Source organism: Leptodactylus fuscus, chromosome 9, assembly GCF_031893055.1.
Source record: "Leptodactylus fuscus isolate aLepFus1 chromosome 9, aLepFus1.hap2, whole genome shotgun sequence".
NCBI classification, from domain to species: domain Eukaryota; kingdom Metazoa; phylum Chordata; class Amphibia; order Anura; family Leptodactylidae; genus Leptodactylus; species Leptodactylus fuscus.
In genome coordinates, this window is record NC_134273.1 from 17410644 (window position 1) to 17423657 (window position 13014).

At 44.9% G+C, this 13014-nt stretch overlaps 1 protein-coding gene across 1 annotated transcript in view; it reads left to right on the top strand.

Annotated features, from left to right (window-relative positions):
• Nucleotides 1–13014, top strand: part of TTLL7 (tubulin tyrosine ligase like 7) — a 131878-nt gene that overhangs the window by 49664 nt on the left and 69200 nt on the right. Inside the window, exons 8-9 of the mRNA XM_075287036.1 lie at nucleotides 628–792; nucleotides 4603–4761. Of these exons, the coding sequence (XP_075143137.1) occupies nucleotides 628–792; nucleotides 4603–4761 (324 nt within the window). The remainder of the gene's footprint in view (nucleotides 1–627; nucleotides 793–4602; nucleotides 4762–13014) is intronic.

Consider the following 13014-nt stretch of genomic DNA (forward strand, 5'->3'; position numbering starts at 1 on the left):
ACCTATCTATCTGCAGGGCTGGGGTGATATACTGGGGTCTGATGGCCATAACCTATCTATCTGCAGGGCTGGACTATATGCTGGGTTCTTGTGACAGACTCCCTTTAACACCCCAGTCCATTTCTGAGGCGATCTGCCGCTAGTCACAGCCTCCTACTGTCTTCCCATAATACATTCTGTCACTAGACGTCTCCATGTGCAGGCAGTGAGCAGCTAGACCCGAGCCGACAGACGATCCAAGCCAGGACAGATGGAGAGGTGTAATTTGTAAAAACATTTTCTCTGGCACATAAAACACTATTGATGATGACAGTCGGATTTCGCATTGCTGAAGATGTGCTAATACCCGGCACAAATTCTTATTTCATATAATTATTGCTCAGGTGAAATTTACCACTCACAAGACGGGAACATCTTGATGTCGAATTACTGTGATGATGCCGCAGCCGACGCAGCCTGCGGAGGTTAATGCTTTACGCTCCTGTTTTAAAGGGACACTGTCCCCATAATCGTGACCTACATGATGCCCTGTTACAGGTCAACTAATTTTCCTTGCACTTACCATGTGCCCCCAGCAGTGGGCGCTAGGCTGTCCATTGTCATAACCCTTGCTCGCTTCTTTTTCAGAGCCAGCTGTACATGCACCTGACTAACTACTCAGTCAACAAACACAATGAGAACTTTGAGCGGGACGAGACTGAAGACCGAGGCAGCAAACGCTCCATCCGCTGGTTTACGGAATTCCTGCGTGCCAATGACCATGACGTGGCCAAGTTTTGGAACGACATTTCTGTAAGACCCAGAATCTATTCCTGCCTATGTATTAACATAGGGTTAATCATTGTGGTGTGAACCTGTCTGTCCCACATAAGGTCCCACATTCTGATGACGGGTACACTTAATTATTCTCCTGGGTTACGGTGAGGCCGATGAAATTCGTGATAATGGAGTAGGGTGGGTATAGTGGCATCAGATTGTGGTTGTAGTGTTATCACACTCTGGATACACTGTTACTCCATTGACTTCTATGGGACTGCCATAGATTTCTGTTACTGGAGTCCCATAGAAGTGAATGGGTTTGACTGCAATGGCCCCCAGCACCCATGAGAACCACCCTTTGTGACTGGAGTGGTGGCGCTCGTGCTAGATCACACTCACCTCTATGAGGTTGCCGTTTTGGGAGTCACTTAGAAAAGAATAGAGCACCACTGATCTATTCCCATGGGGCACTTAGGGTCAACTTCTTGGGTCACCCAGTGATCGGACACTTATTGTCTAGCCATGGGATGCCATCTTTGTCTTATTCTGTGGATAAATGTATGAGGTTTCCCAGACTTTCCCACAGTGACATATACCAAGAAAATGAAGGGTTGGGCATGTTGAATTTCAACATGACCAGTCCTTTTGTTCTCAAGGGAGATAAGCCGCCATCAGAGATGTCTTATAGCAACATACCCCTTATAATAGCCAGTGGGTGTGGGCCCATTGTACTACCAGACCCATTTTAATTTTGGCTACTCCCAAGTCTAAGTAGCCGCCCCACGCCTTGGACAGCTTATACCGGCTGGCTACCAACTCTTAGATCAGTTCTGATGAAGGTCGAACGACCGAAACGTTAAAAGGATTATTGATCTGTTGTTCTTCTTGTATGCCGATTTTCTTATGTCCATTGCACAACGATTGTAAACACCAAGTTTGACCTTGTAAATAAATTAATTGCACCCCTTGCAATTTAGTGTGTGCAGCAGCATTTTTTCATATTTTGCTGTGGGGTCTCATCACGCTACACCTTTTTGATTGTGCGGTACCATTGCTTTTTACATACATATAAGTAGCCTCCCCAGTCTTGACCCATTAAGCTCCGTATGGAGATCTAGACTTTGTTGCTGGTCACTACCTCTGGTGTGGGTAGCAGCTTCGCAAGCGGGCCTTAAGAATCCAGTGAGAAGTACCAGGGATCAGGCAGGAGGATAGTGGATATACAGGCCAACAATCAGGATGGTCAGACATTGTTCATGGTCAGGAACAGATAGGAGGTCAGGAACAGATAGGTGGTCAGGAACAGATAGGAGGTCAGGAACAGATAGGAGGTTAGGAACAGATAGGTGGTCAGGAATAGATAGGTGGTCAGGAACAGATAGAGGTCAGGAACAGATAGGTGGTCAGGAACAGATAGAAGGTCAGGAACAGATAGGTGGTCAGGAACAGATAGGTGGTCAGGAACAGATAGAGGTCAGGAACAGATAGGTGGTCATGAACAGATAGGAGGTCAGGAACAGATAGGAGGTCAGGAACAGATAGGAGGTCAGGAACAGATAGGAGGTCAGGAACAGATAGGTGGTCAGGAACAGATAGAAGGTCAGGAACAGATAGAGGTCAGGAACAGATAGGTGGTCAGGAACAGATAGGTGGTCAGGAACAGATAGAGGTCAGGAACAGATAGGAGGTCAGGAACAGATAGAGGTCAGGAACAGATAGGTGGTCAGGAACAGATAGGAGGTCAGGAACAGATAGGAGGTCAGGAACAGATAGGAGGTCAGGAACAGATAGGAGGTCAGGAACAGATAGGTGGTCAGGAACAGATAGAAGGTCAGGAACAGATAGAGGTCAGGAACAGATAGGTGGTCAGGAACAGATAGGAAGTCAGGAACAGATAGGAGGTTAGGAACAGATAGGAGGTCAGGAACAGATAGGTGGTCAGGAACAGATAGAAGGTCAGGAACAGATAGAGGTCAGGAACAGATAGGTGGTCAGGAACAGATAGGAAGTCAGGAACAGATAGGAAGTCAGGAACAGATAGGAGGTCAGGAACAGATAGGAGGTCAGGAACAGATAGGAGGTCAGGAACAGATAGGTGGTCAGGAACAGATAGAAGGTCAGGAACAGATAGGTGGTCAGGAACAGATAGAAGGTCAGGAACAGATAGAGGTCAGGAATAGGAAGTCAGGAACAGATAGGTGGTCAGGAACAGATAGGTGGTCAGGAACAGATAGAGGTCAGGAACAGATAGGAGGTTAGGAACAGATAGGAGGTCAGGAACAGATAGGTGGTCAGGAACAGATAGAAGGTCAGGAACAGATAGAGGTCAGGAACAGATAGGTGGTCAGGAACAGATAGGAAGTCAGGAACAGATAGGAAGTCAGGAACAGATAGGAGGTCAGGAACAGATAGGAGGTCAGGAACAGATAGGAGGTCAGGAACAGATAGGTGGTCAGGAACAGATAGAAGGTCAGGAACAGATAGGTGGTCAGGAACAGATAGAAGGTCAGGAACAGATAGAGGTCAGGAATAGGAAGTCAGGAACAGATAGGTGGTCAGGAACAGATAGGTGGTCAGGAACAGATAGAGGTCAGGAACAGATAGGAGGTCAGGAACAGATAGGAGGTCAGGAACAGATAGAAGGTCAGGAACAGATAGAGGTCAGGAACAGATAGGTGGTCAGGAACAGATAGGTGGTCAGGAACAGATAGGAGGTCAGGAACAGATAGGAAGTCAGGAACAGATAGGAGGTCAGGAACAGATAGGTGGTCACAACCAATGGCTCAGATGTAAAGGTCAGAAAATAGCTGAGGTTAGACAGAACATTAGGGCAGAATTCAGAAAACAATGCAGAAGGTCAATGCACAGATCAGGTCAGCAAAATATGAAGCTCTAAGGGCCACTGCTATGTGCATCTAAAATATATAGACTGGGTCTGGCCATGATTGGCCGGGGGCAGGATAGCTATTGTCTACACTGGACTGATGCCGGAAACAGAGCATGGTAGTGGAGGAGGATGGGAGATAGTGGCATCTGCAACCACTGAGGATGAGGAAGACACCACGGATACAAACCATAGGTGTTACACTCCCCTGTCTACAGCATTGAAGGTGTACACGTCGCTTTACTGTTACCTATCACTTCTGTATCCTCTTGTTATTGTTCTCTGGATATTCTGTTACTTTTATCTCCATCCCGATGTCCTCATTCCCCCGATACCCTGTTACATTCTTCTTTTCTAATATTCCTCTAGTTAATCCTCTGGATACATTATTATTTTTGTGGTTATCTTTCAAATACGATGTCCTCAAAGTTTCCCGGTGTTATTATCCTCTGCATATTCTCTCCTCCTATCGATAGACATTGTTAGTATTGTTATTGTTATCATTAATATTATTATGGCTGTAATTACTATTATTATTGTTATTATTATTCCGTTATTATTCCTGTTCCTGCGTCGGGTTGATTTTTGGATATCATTTTTCAGTCTATTCATTCTTTCTATGTCCTTGTGTTGTTACCCTTTGGGTATTCTCCTATCATTAGACTTTCCACATCTTGGTTTCATTTACTTTCTGTATCCAATTACCTTATCCCCGAGTTCAGTTACGTTCTGTCGTTCCAAGACTACAAGACCCAGCAACAGCCCTAGGACACTACCATTGTACTATCGGTGCCCAATATAGTTTAGTATTCCGGTATTACTACTGTATACACTAGTGTCTGTATGATCTTATACACACTAAGGGCCCCCTCTTTCCAGGGGGGCCCACTAGGCGTTGCAGGGCTGTCTATATGGCATGTACATGTATGGTCTTGATATGTATTTTTTTTTTTAACTAGGAGTTAGTTGTGAAGACCCTAATAGTCGCCGAGCCGCATGTACTCCACGCTTACCGGATGTGCCGGCCCGGCCAGCAGCCTGGCAGTAATAGTGTCTGCTTTGAAGTGCTCGGCTTTGACATTATTCTGGACAGGAAGCTGAAACCCTGGCTGCTGGAGGTAAGTCCATCCCCTATCATATGCTGTATCTATAGCAGAACTTGGGGCCCATGACCATGATATAAAGATGGCTCTGGACTTAGTTGGTGCCGTTTGTTCATTGACTTCCCCAACAACAGACTGTAGATGGTCATTGATGTCCTCTGGAAATGATATATTTATCCCAATACACCCGCCCCACCCCCACCTCCCCATATAGCGGTCACCAACTAAGAGGAAGACGAGACTCCACGGACTGTTATACCCCAAACCACACACCCCACTCCCCCATACCCACCACTCACCCACCCGAATCCAACTCCCCCCCCCCCACTTTACTAGCTTTGGCAATGCCAAATATCTATTCGGACGTGCCAAGAAAGCTGGTTTGGTTTGATTTGATTTATATTATTTCATAATAAATTGTGTTCCTAGCAGTAAGGACTCTTTAGGGTAATGTTCCCCTTGGCCTTTTCCTGGAAGGAGGACAACTGTCAGTCTCCTGCTTCTTCTGATGATGGCAAGGCCAGCTGTGTAAGTGTCACCACCCCGGACCATCATAGATGTTACCATTAAACCCATTGCCGTAGACCCGTGATGGCAAACCTATGGCACGGATGCCAGAGGTGGCACTCAGAGCCTTCTCTGTGGGCATCCATCCTTGGAGCAGATTATACTGTGTGGGGGCCACTGTGGAGCAGATTATACTGTGTTTGGTCCATTGTGGAGCATATTGTACTGTGTAGGGGACACTGTGGAGCAGATTGTACTGTGCAGCGGCCACTGTGGAGCAGATTGGACTCTGTGGGGGCCACTGTGGAGCAGATTGGACTGTGCAGCGGCCACTGTGGAGCAGATTGTACTGTGTAGGGGCCACTGTGGAGCATATTGTACTGTGTTTGGTCCCAATGTGGAGCATATTGTACTGTGTAGGGGCCAATGTGGAGCAGATTGGACTCTGTAGGGGCCACTGTGGAGCAGATTGTACTGTACAGCGGCCACTGTGGACCAGATTGGAGTGTGTGGGGGCCACTGTGGAGCAGATTGGACTGTGCAGCGGCCACTGTGGAGCAGATTGTACTGTGTAGGGGCCACTGTGGAGCATATTGTACTGTGTTTGGTCCCACTGTGGAGCATATTGTACTGTGTAGGGGCCAATGTGGAGCAGATTGGACTGTGTAGGGGCCACTGTGGAGCAGATTGTACTGTGCAGCGGCCACTGTGGAGCAGATTGGACTGTGTGGGGGCCACTGTGGAGCATATTGTACTGTGTTTGGTCCCATTGTGGAGCATATTGTACTGTGTAGGGGCCACTGTGGAGCAGATTGGACTGTGTCGGGGCCCTTTCACTGTTTATATCACACAGTATGTGTTTTATAGCAGACGTGATATTATTACAGGTCATAATAACATTGCACGGCCACTAAAACAGATCTGTGCGATGTAAATAGTGAACATTAATTGTTCTAAATTATATCAAATGCAGTGCAAAGTTGTTTGTATAATTAAAATCATTCATACGACCGTATTTTGCAGGTCCGTAACTGCCCACAATTGTGGATCCGCACAATATTAAGGTTAAATTGCTGTGTTGGCACTTTGCAATAATTTAGTGGGTTTTGGGTTGCAATTTGGGCACTTGGTCTTTAAAAGTTTCACCATCACTGCCGTAGACCATTAAAGAATCTAATAGCTATTTCATTATTTAGGTATTATGTAGCGGTATTACTTGTACACTGTATGGCAGTTTGAATTAGACAATATATGACAGTGTTATGTGGGCACTATACTGTACTACTACTTGGATGCCGTATGGTCGTATTATTTATACATTGTAATGCATGGCAGTGTTATTTGGACATTGAATGGCCGTATAGTGCCCGCTTTGGGTGGCGGTATTATTAAAGTCAACGTCACAATTTTTTTTTTTAATTGTCCCAATAAATCTGAAGTGAAAAATTAAAGTGAATTGGCAGTAGGTTTTAAAGAAGAGCTATCACCAGGTCTGAAAAGCCCAATGACGTACCTTATCTGATCGGCGCTGTCACCCTGTGCATTCTGGTGTTTTGTTTATTCCAATCTGTTCAGCTATTCCAAAGATATAAGCCGTGTTAACGTTGATGCAAACTAGGGCATACTAGCCAAGTGGGCGGTGACACTGGGATTTTTCTGGGGCGGGATCTGTGTGCTGTATATCATGCTATGTTAACATCTAATCGGCTGGTATACCCCAATTTGTATCAACAATCTTCCGGTTTAGGCTTCAAGATTGAACCTAGTCGGGAGGGAGCCTCGCACCGCAGACGCCGTGGCCGAGTCAGCCATGGAATCCGCGGCAAGATAGGACAGCTCGCTTCTTTTTTCCGCTACTAGCTAGCGGAAGAAAGAAGCGAGCGGCTCCCATTGAAGTCAATGGGAGCTGTTTTTGGAGGCGGATTATGAGGCGCATTCTGTGTCAAAATCCGCTCCAAAAACTCAGTGTGAACAGACCCTTAAAGTGATTTTCATAACCATAGTAAATTGGTAGACAGGTAAAAGTATTATACGTTTGCAAATGTAAGAAAATAAAAAATTTTGCCGGGTTTTAAAGGTTTTTTCTAGTCTTATTCTACAATTACACTACATCTGTGATGGGAAGTCCGTTCTTCTGATCCGTTAAAACAGACTGTGACAATAGTCCACCTTTTTTTTTTTTTTTTTTAAAACAAGCTTACAGAACTTTATTGCCTGGTGATGTCTGAGCAGAGACTCCACACAGATGTGAATGTAGCCTTCATGTTGACAATCCTTTGTTTTGATCGCTTGCTAATGGATGCTGACATTTGTAAGGCGCTTTTTCTCATGCAAGGAACTCAGTGTAGATGCCGTACAGGTGCTCACCCCAATTTACATATCAGTATTTTTTTGGCATGTAGGCGGAACTCGGGGAGAACATACAAACTCCGTGCAGATGTTTCCTTGAACCCAGAACCCTACAGTCATGGCCAGAAGTTTTGAGAATGACACAAATCTTCTATTTTCACATGATCTGCTCCCTCTGGTTTTTATGTGTGTTTGTCAGATGTTTTTATCACATGCAGAAATAGAATTGCAATCATATTATGAGTAACAAAAGCTTATATTGACAGTTAGAATGAGTTAATGCAGCGTTGCAATATTTGCAGTGTTGACCCTTCTTCTTCAGGACCTCTGCAATTCTCCCTGGCATGCTCTCAATCAACTTCTGGACCAAATCCTGACTGATAGCAGTCCATTCTTGCACAATCAATGCTTGCATTTTGTCAGAATTTGTAGGTTTTTGTTTGTCCACCCGTCTCTTGATGATTGACTACAAGTTCTCAATGGGATTAAGATCTGGGGAGTTTCCAGGCCATGGACCCAAAATCTCTATGTTTTGTTCCCTGAGCCATTTAGTTCTCACCTTTGCTTTATGGCAAGGTGCTCCATCATGCTGGAAAAGGCATTGTTGATCGCCAAACTGCTCTTGGACGGTTGGGAGAAGTTGATCTTGGAGGACATTCTGGTACCATTCTTTATTCATGGCTGTGTTTTTAGGCAAGACTGTGAGAGAGCCGATTCCCTTGGCTGAGAAGCAACCCCACACATGAATGGTTTCAGGATGCTTTACAGTTGACATGAGACAAGACTGGTGGTAGCGCTCACCTCGTCTTCTGCCAATAAGCTGTTTTCTAGATGTCCCAAACAATCGAAAAGGGGATTCATCAGAGAAAATGACTTTCCCCCAGTCCTCAGCAGTCCACTCCCTGTACCTTTTGCAGAATATCAGTCTGTCCCTGATGTTTTTTCTGGAGAGAAGTGGCTTCTTTGCTGCCCTCCTTGAGACCAGGCCTTGCTCCAAGAGTCTCCGCCTCACGGTGCGTGCAGATGCACTCACACCTGCCTGCTGCCATTCCTGAGCAAGCTCTGCACTGCTGGTAGCCCGATCCCGCAGCTGAAACACTTTTAAGAGACGGTCCTGGCGCTTGCTGGTCTTTCTTGGGCGCCCTGGAGCCTTTTTGCCAACAATGGAACCTCTCTTCTTGAAGTTCTTGATGATGCGATAGATTGTTGACTGAGGTGCAATCTTTCTAGCTGCGATACTCTTCCCTGTTAGGCCATTTTTGTGCAGTGCAATGATGACTGCACGTGTTTCGTTAGAGATAACCATGGTTAACAGAAGAGAAACAATGATGCCAAGCACCAGCCTTCTTTTAAAGAGTCCAGTGGTGTCATTCTTACTTAATCATGACAGATTGATCTCCAGCCCTGTCCTCATCAACACCCACACCTGTGTTAATGGAGCAATCACTGAATTCGATGTTAGCTGGTCCTTTTAAGGCAGGGCTGCAATGATGTTGAAATGTGTTTTGGGGGATAAAGTTCATTTTCTAGGCAAATATTGACTTTGCAAGTAATTGCTGTTAAGCTGATCACTCTTTATAACATTCTGGAGTATATGCAAATTGCCATTAGAAAAACTGAAGCAGTAGACTTTGTAAAAATTTATATTTGTATCATTCTCAAAACTTTTGGCCATGACTGTAGAACTGCATGGCAACTAGAATGATACATGATTTGGGATTTCTCAGAAACCCAGCCATGACGTCCTTACTGTGGACAGGTTATCAGGCAGGGACACTACATGTATGAGAAGATAACCCGACCACAATAAGGACATCATGGCTGGTTATCAGGAGGGGACACTACATGTATGAGAAGATAACCTGACCACAATAAGGACATCATGGCTGATTATCAGGAGGACACTACATGTATGAGAAGATAACCTGACCACAAAAAGGACATCATGGCTGGTTATCAGGAGGACACTACATGTATGAGAAGATAACCTGACCACAATAAGAACATCATGGCTGTGTTTCTGACAAGTTCCAGACCATAGAAACTTCCTTCATTCTTGGTCATATCCATTTTCAACCGATCAATACACCAGATGTCCCCACTAAGAAAATCTCTAAAACTCTTCAAAGTTGCAAAAATGTTTAATTTTACTTGTCTCCTAATTCTCCTAAGACTATATTCATGTGAAAACCCCCTTACATTCCCGGTACGGTATTGGTGTCACATCTGTATGGCCACTGGGTCTATACAGTACGTGATGTTAATGGTAGACTGTAGCTACAGTAGACCAACCAGTGGCTATCCCGGAGAGTGTGATATTACCGCGGGTGATATATAGATGTACAGAGGTTACCCATTAAGTTGATCTATCCCTCCCTCATTTGGGTGATTTTGCTCCTCTAATCCATTAATGCAAACACTTAATGGGCTCGTCTCCTGTAGGAAGACTATGGGGAGAACATTACATTCTTGGATGTGTTCCTTCCCTTGTTAGCTGCCAGTTTTACCAGTCTAATACTGTAATCATTTGCAGATGTAAATGCCATAATTAGAGACGGCACATGCTGGGTACATTTGTATCAGCTTATATGAGTACTTTTAATTATGCATGTTGACATAATGATTAAAAATAGATTTTCGCTCAGGCGGTGTTGTTTGGTTTTACAGTTAAATCTGTTACCCGTGTCTGTTGTACGAGCTCGCTTTGTGATGTTAATTAAAACCTAAGAAAAGGACAGAAATTGGGTTATTGAATGGCACTTGTGAGCCGGCTTCATTAGCGAGGGAACATCTCATTATAGAACAATGCCAGGGAGGAGAGCGCATCTCCTATGGGAAATCCATGTCCTCCATCCGGACCCCCATCATCGCTAATGCCTTACCTGGGTGACGCCTCTGGACAGCCTTTGGCGTTCCAATTGTTGGGAAACTACAAATCCTAGCGAGTCCTGACGGCTATTGGGGATCAGAACATGTTGGGAGTTGTAGTTTCTCAATAAGTGGATAGTCGCAGGTTGGCGTCCAGGGTTTAGAGCGTACTTGCCAAAATTTTTGGGCACATAGATTAGGCCACACCCTCTATTGCAAGGCAACTTTTTGAGTGTGCCACACCCCTTTTTGTAACATAGGCATGACAGTTTTCTAGCCACGCCCCTTTTTGTGACATAGACCATGACATTGGCCAGGATCATGTCAGGCCACACCCCTTTTTTGAGATGTGGCCCCATAAGTGGGGATGGCCCTGGGATACTTCCCCACTTATCCAGGATCTGCTGAAAAGTTCCTCTAAATCATACTTACCAACTCTCCTGGCACATTCAGTAGGCTCCCAAAAATGGGTTACATCATGACAGTTCCAGGAGAGTTGTCAAGTCCGATTTTGAGGAACTTTTTGTAACTATGTGCCACCTATTCAGTCTTACGATAGGTTCACACTAGCACTTGGGTTTCCATTCTTTGGGTCCACTTGGGGCACCTGAAAAAGGGAAACCCTATCCGCTGAAAAAATGTTATCTACAGACCTCATAGACTATAACGGGGTTTGGCTGGTTTCCACCGGAAATCGTCGAAATCCCCGGACGCTAGTGTGAATCTAGCATTAGAGGCACTTACCAAACTAGTTGGATCAGTTTGTTTTGTGAGAAGGGTTCACCAACAATAAGCTGATCATTGTGTAATCTGTGAGGATTTCACCAGAAAGTGTTCAGTTTCCCTACACTGCCCCCGCAGGTGAAATAAAGCATTGCATAGGTCTTATGTCAAATTAATAGGCTATCTGTGCAATGCATCAATGGTCTGGACTACAATAAATTTTTGGGTGGGGGTGTAGGGAACATGAGATCAATCCTGGATCTACTTGCTAAAAATTTCTAAACAGGAATAAAGCAGAACATTTACCTAGTAATGCCAGCAGCGCTTGTATTGTACTTGTCTCTGAAACGCGGTAACGTATTCCACAGCTCTATAGAGGCCCCTTCCTCCCAGCGTTCGGAATGGCCAAAGTGGGACGCTTAAAATTAGCGTGAATCGCGGCTCATGTCTGTAAACACATATTTACTTTGGCAAGCTCGCCAGTACAAATGAACATAAAACATGCCTTATTATACTCCGCTATAAAGCCCTGGAAGCACAAATAGGCTGTATAGCATTCATTATTGAAGGCTCATATGGACGTATTTATCAGGCCAGGGACTTACTTATCTACATGAACTGTTAGAGGAGACAAAAGGACGAATTTAGAAATTTTCCAAAAGAGCGAGGTCAAGGAGGAAGCAACGATGCGGACACCAAGATCCCACAGTGAGAAAAGCCATCTTCAATGACCCTGGGAATTCTTAGTAAATAGATGAGAGTTCCTTGTTCTGGATCCTTGTCTATTATAAAAGCTGCAAATAATTTTTTTTCTGCATCTAAATACATGATTTGGGCAGCATATTGATTTCTAAGGATGTAGTGTAATTCTTCATTTCCCCTGTGGTGGCGCTGTAGAAGATCTGAGCACTTGCTGGTAGCTTTCTACATAGGTTAAAGGAAATAATTGAGGGTTCCAGTAGCAGGACAACCTGTGATCAGCTTATTGTCAGGGTACAATAAACTGGAGGTACGGTTAAAGGGGTTTTCCCATTGATAGGATAGGAGGGGAACGGACCAATTGGGAGAGCAAGGGAGTTCTGTCCCCCGTTCTGAATGGAGCGGTGGTTGGGTAATGTGCACACCACTCCTGTCATTTCAATAGGAGTGACATAGATGGCTGAAATACGGCACTTGGCTATCTCTGACGCTCCTATTGAAATCAGTAGAGCCGTGCACACATTGCTTGACCACGTTCCATTTAGAACCCCTCCTCCTGACTTCCCCGTACACATGCCTACCAGATTTGGCCAAGCATTCATATGTTACATTTGGTTAAGAATTCCAATTTCTTCTGTAACCAATCCAAAATCGCAACATGCTAGTAAAACCCTCAACACGGTGCAGTTGAAAACACTACCACTAGGTGGCCACCGACACTTTGTGACACAATATCAGCAAATCATGTTGTTTTGAAAAGCTTGTGATCTCTGAAAAATTAAGGAAGGACACATTTGTACTGACATTATCCAAAGGAGACGACTTCTTTAAAGGAGTTGTCCCCTTAATGGATACTTTGATCCTATCCACAGGACAGGGGGTAAGTGTCTGATCCTTGAGGGCCTAAGTTCCCCAGAGATCCGGGGGACGTCGCCTCTTTGTGTCAGTCTCCATTCACTTTTATGGGGCTGCACAAGGAGGCCTTAGGGGGACGTTTGGCCGCCCATCCTCCTGTTTACTCTGGGACTTGGCGTTTGGACACTTATCCCCTGTCCTTAGCCATTCTAAAGCTCTACTTTCATACATCTATTACGGTTACTTTTGCTTCAATATGTTCTACTC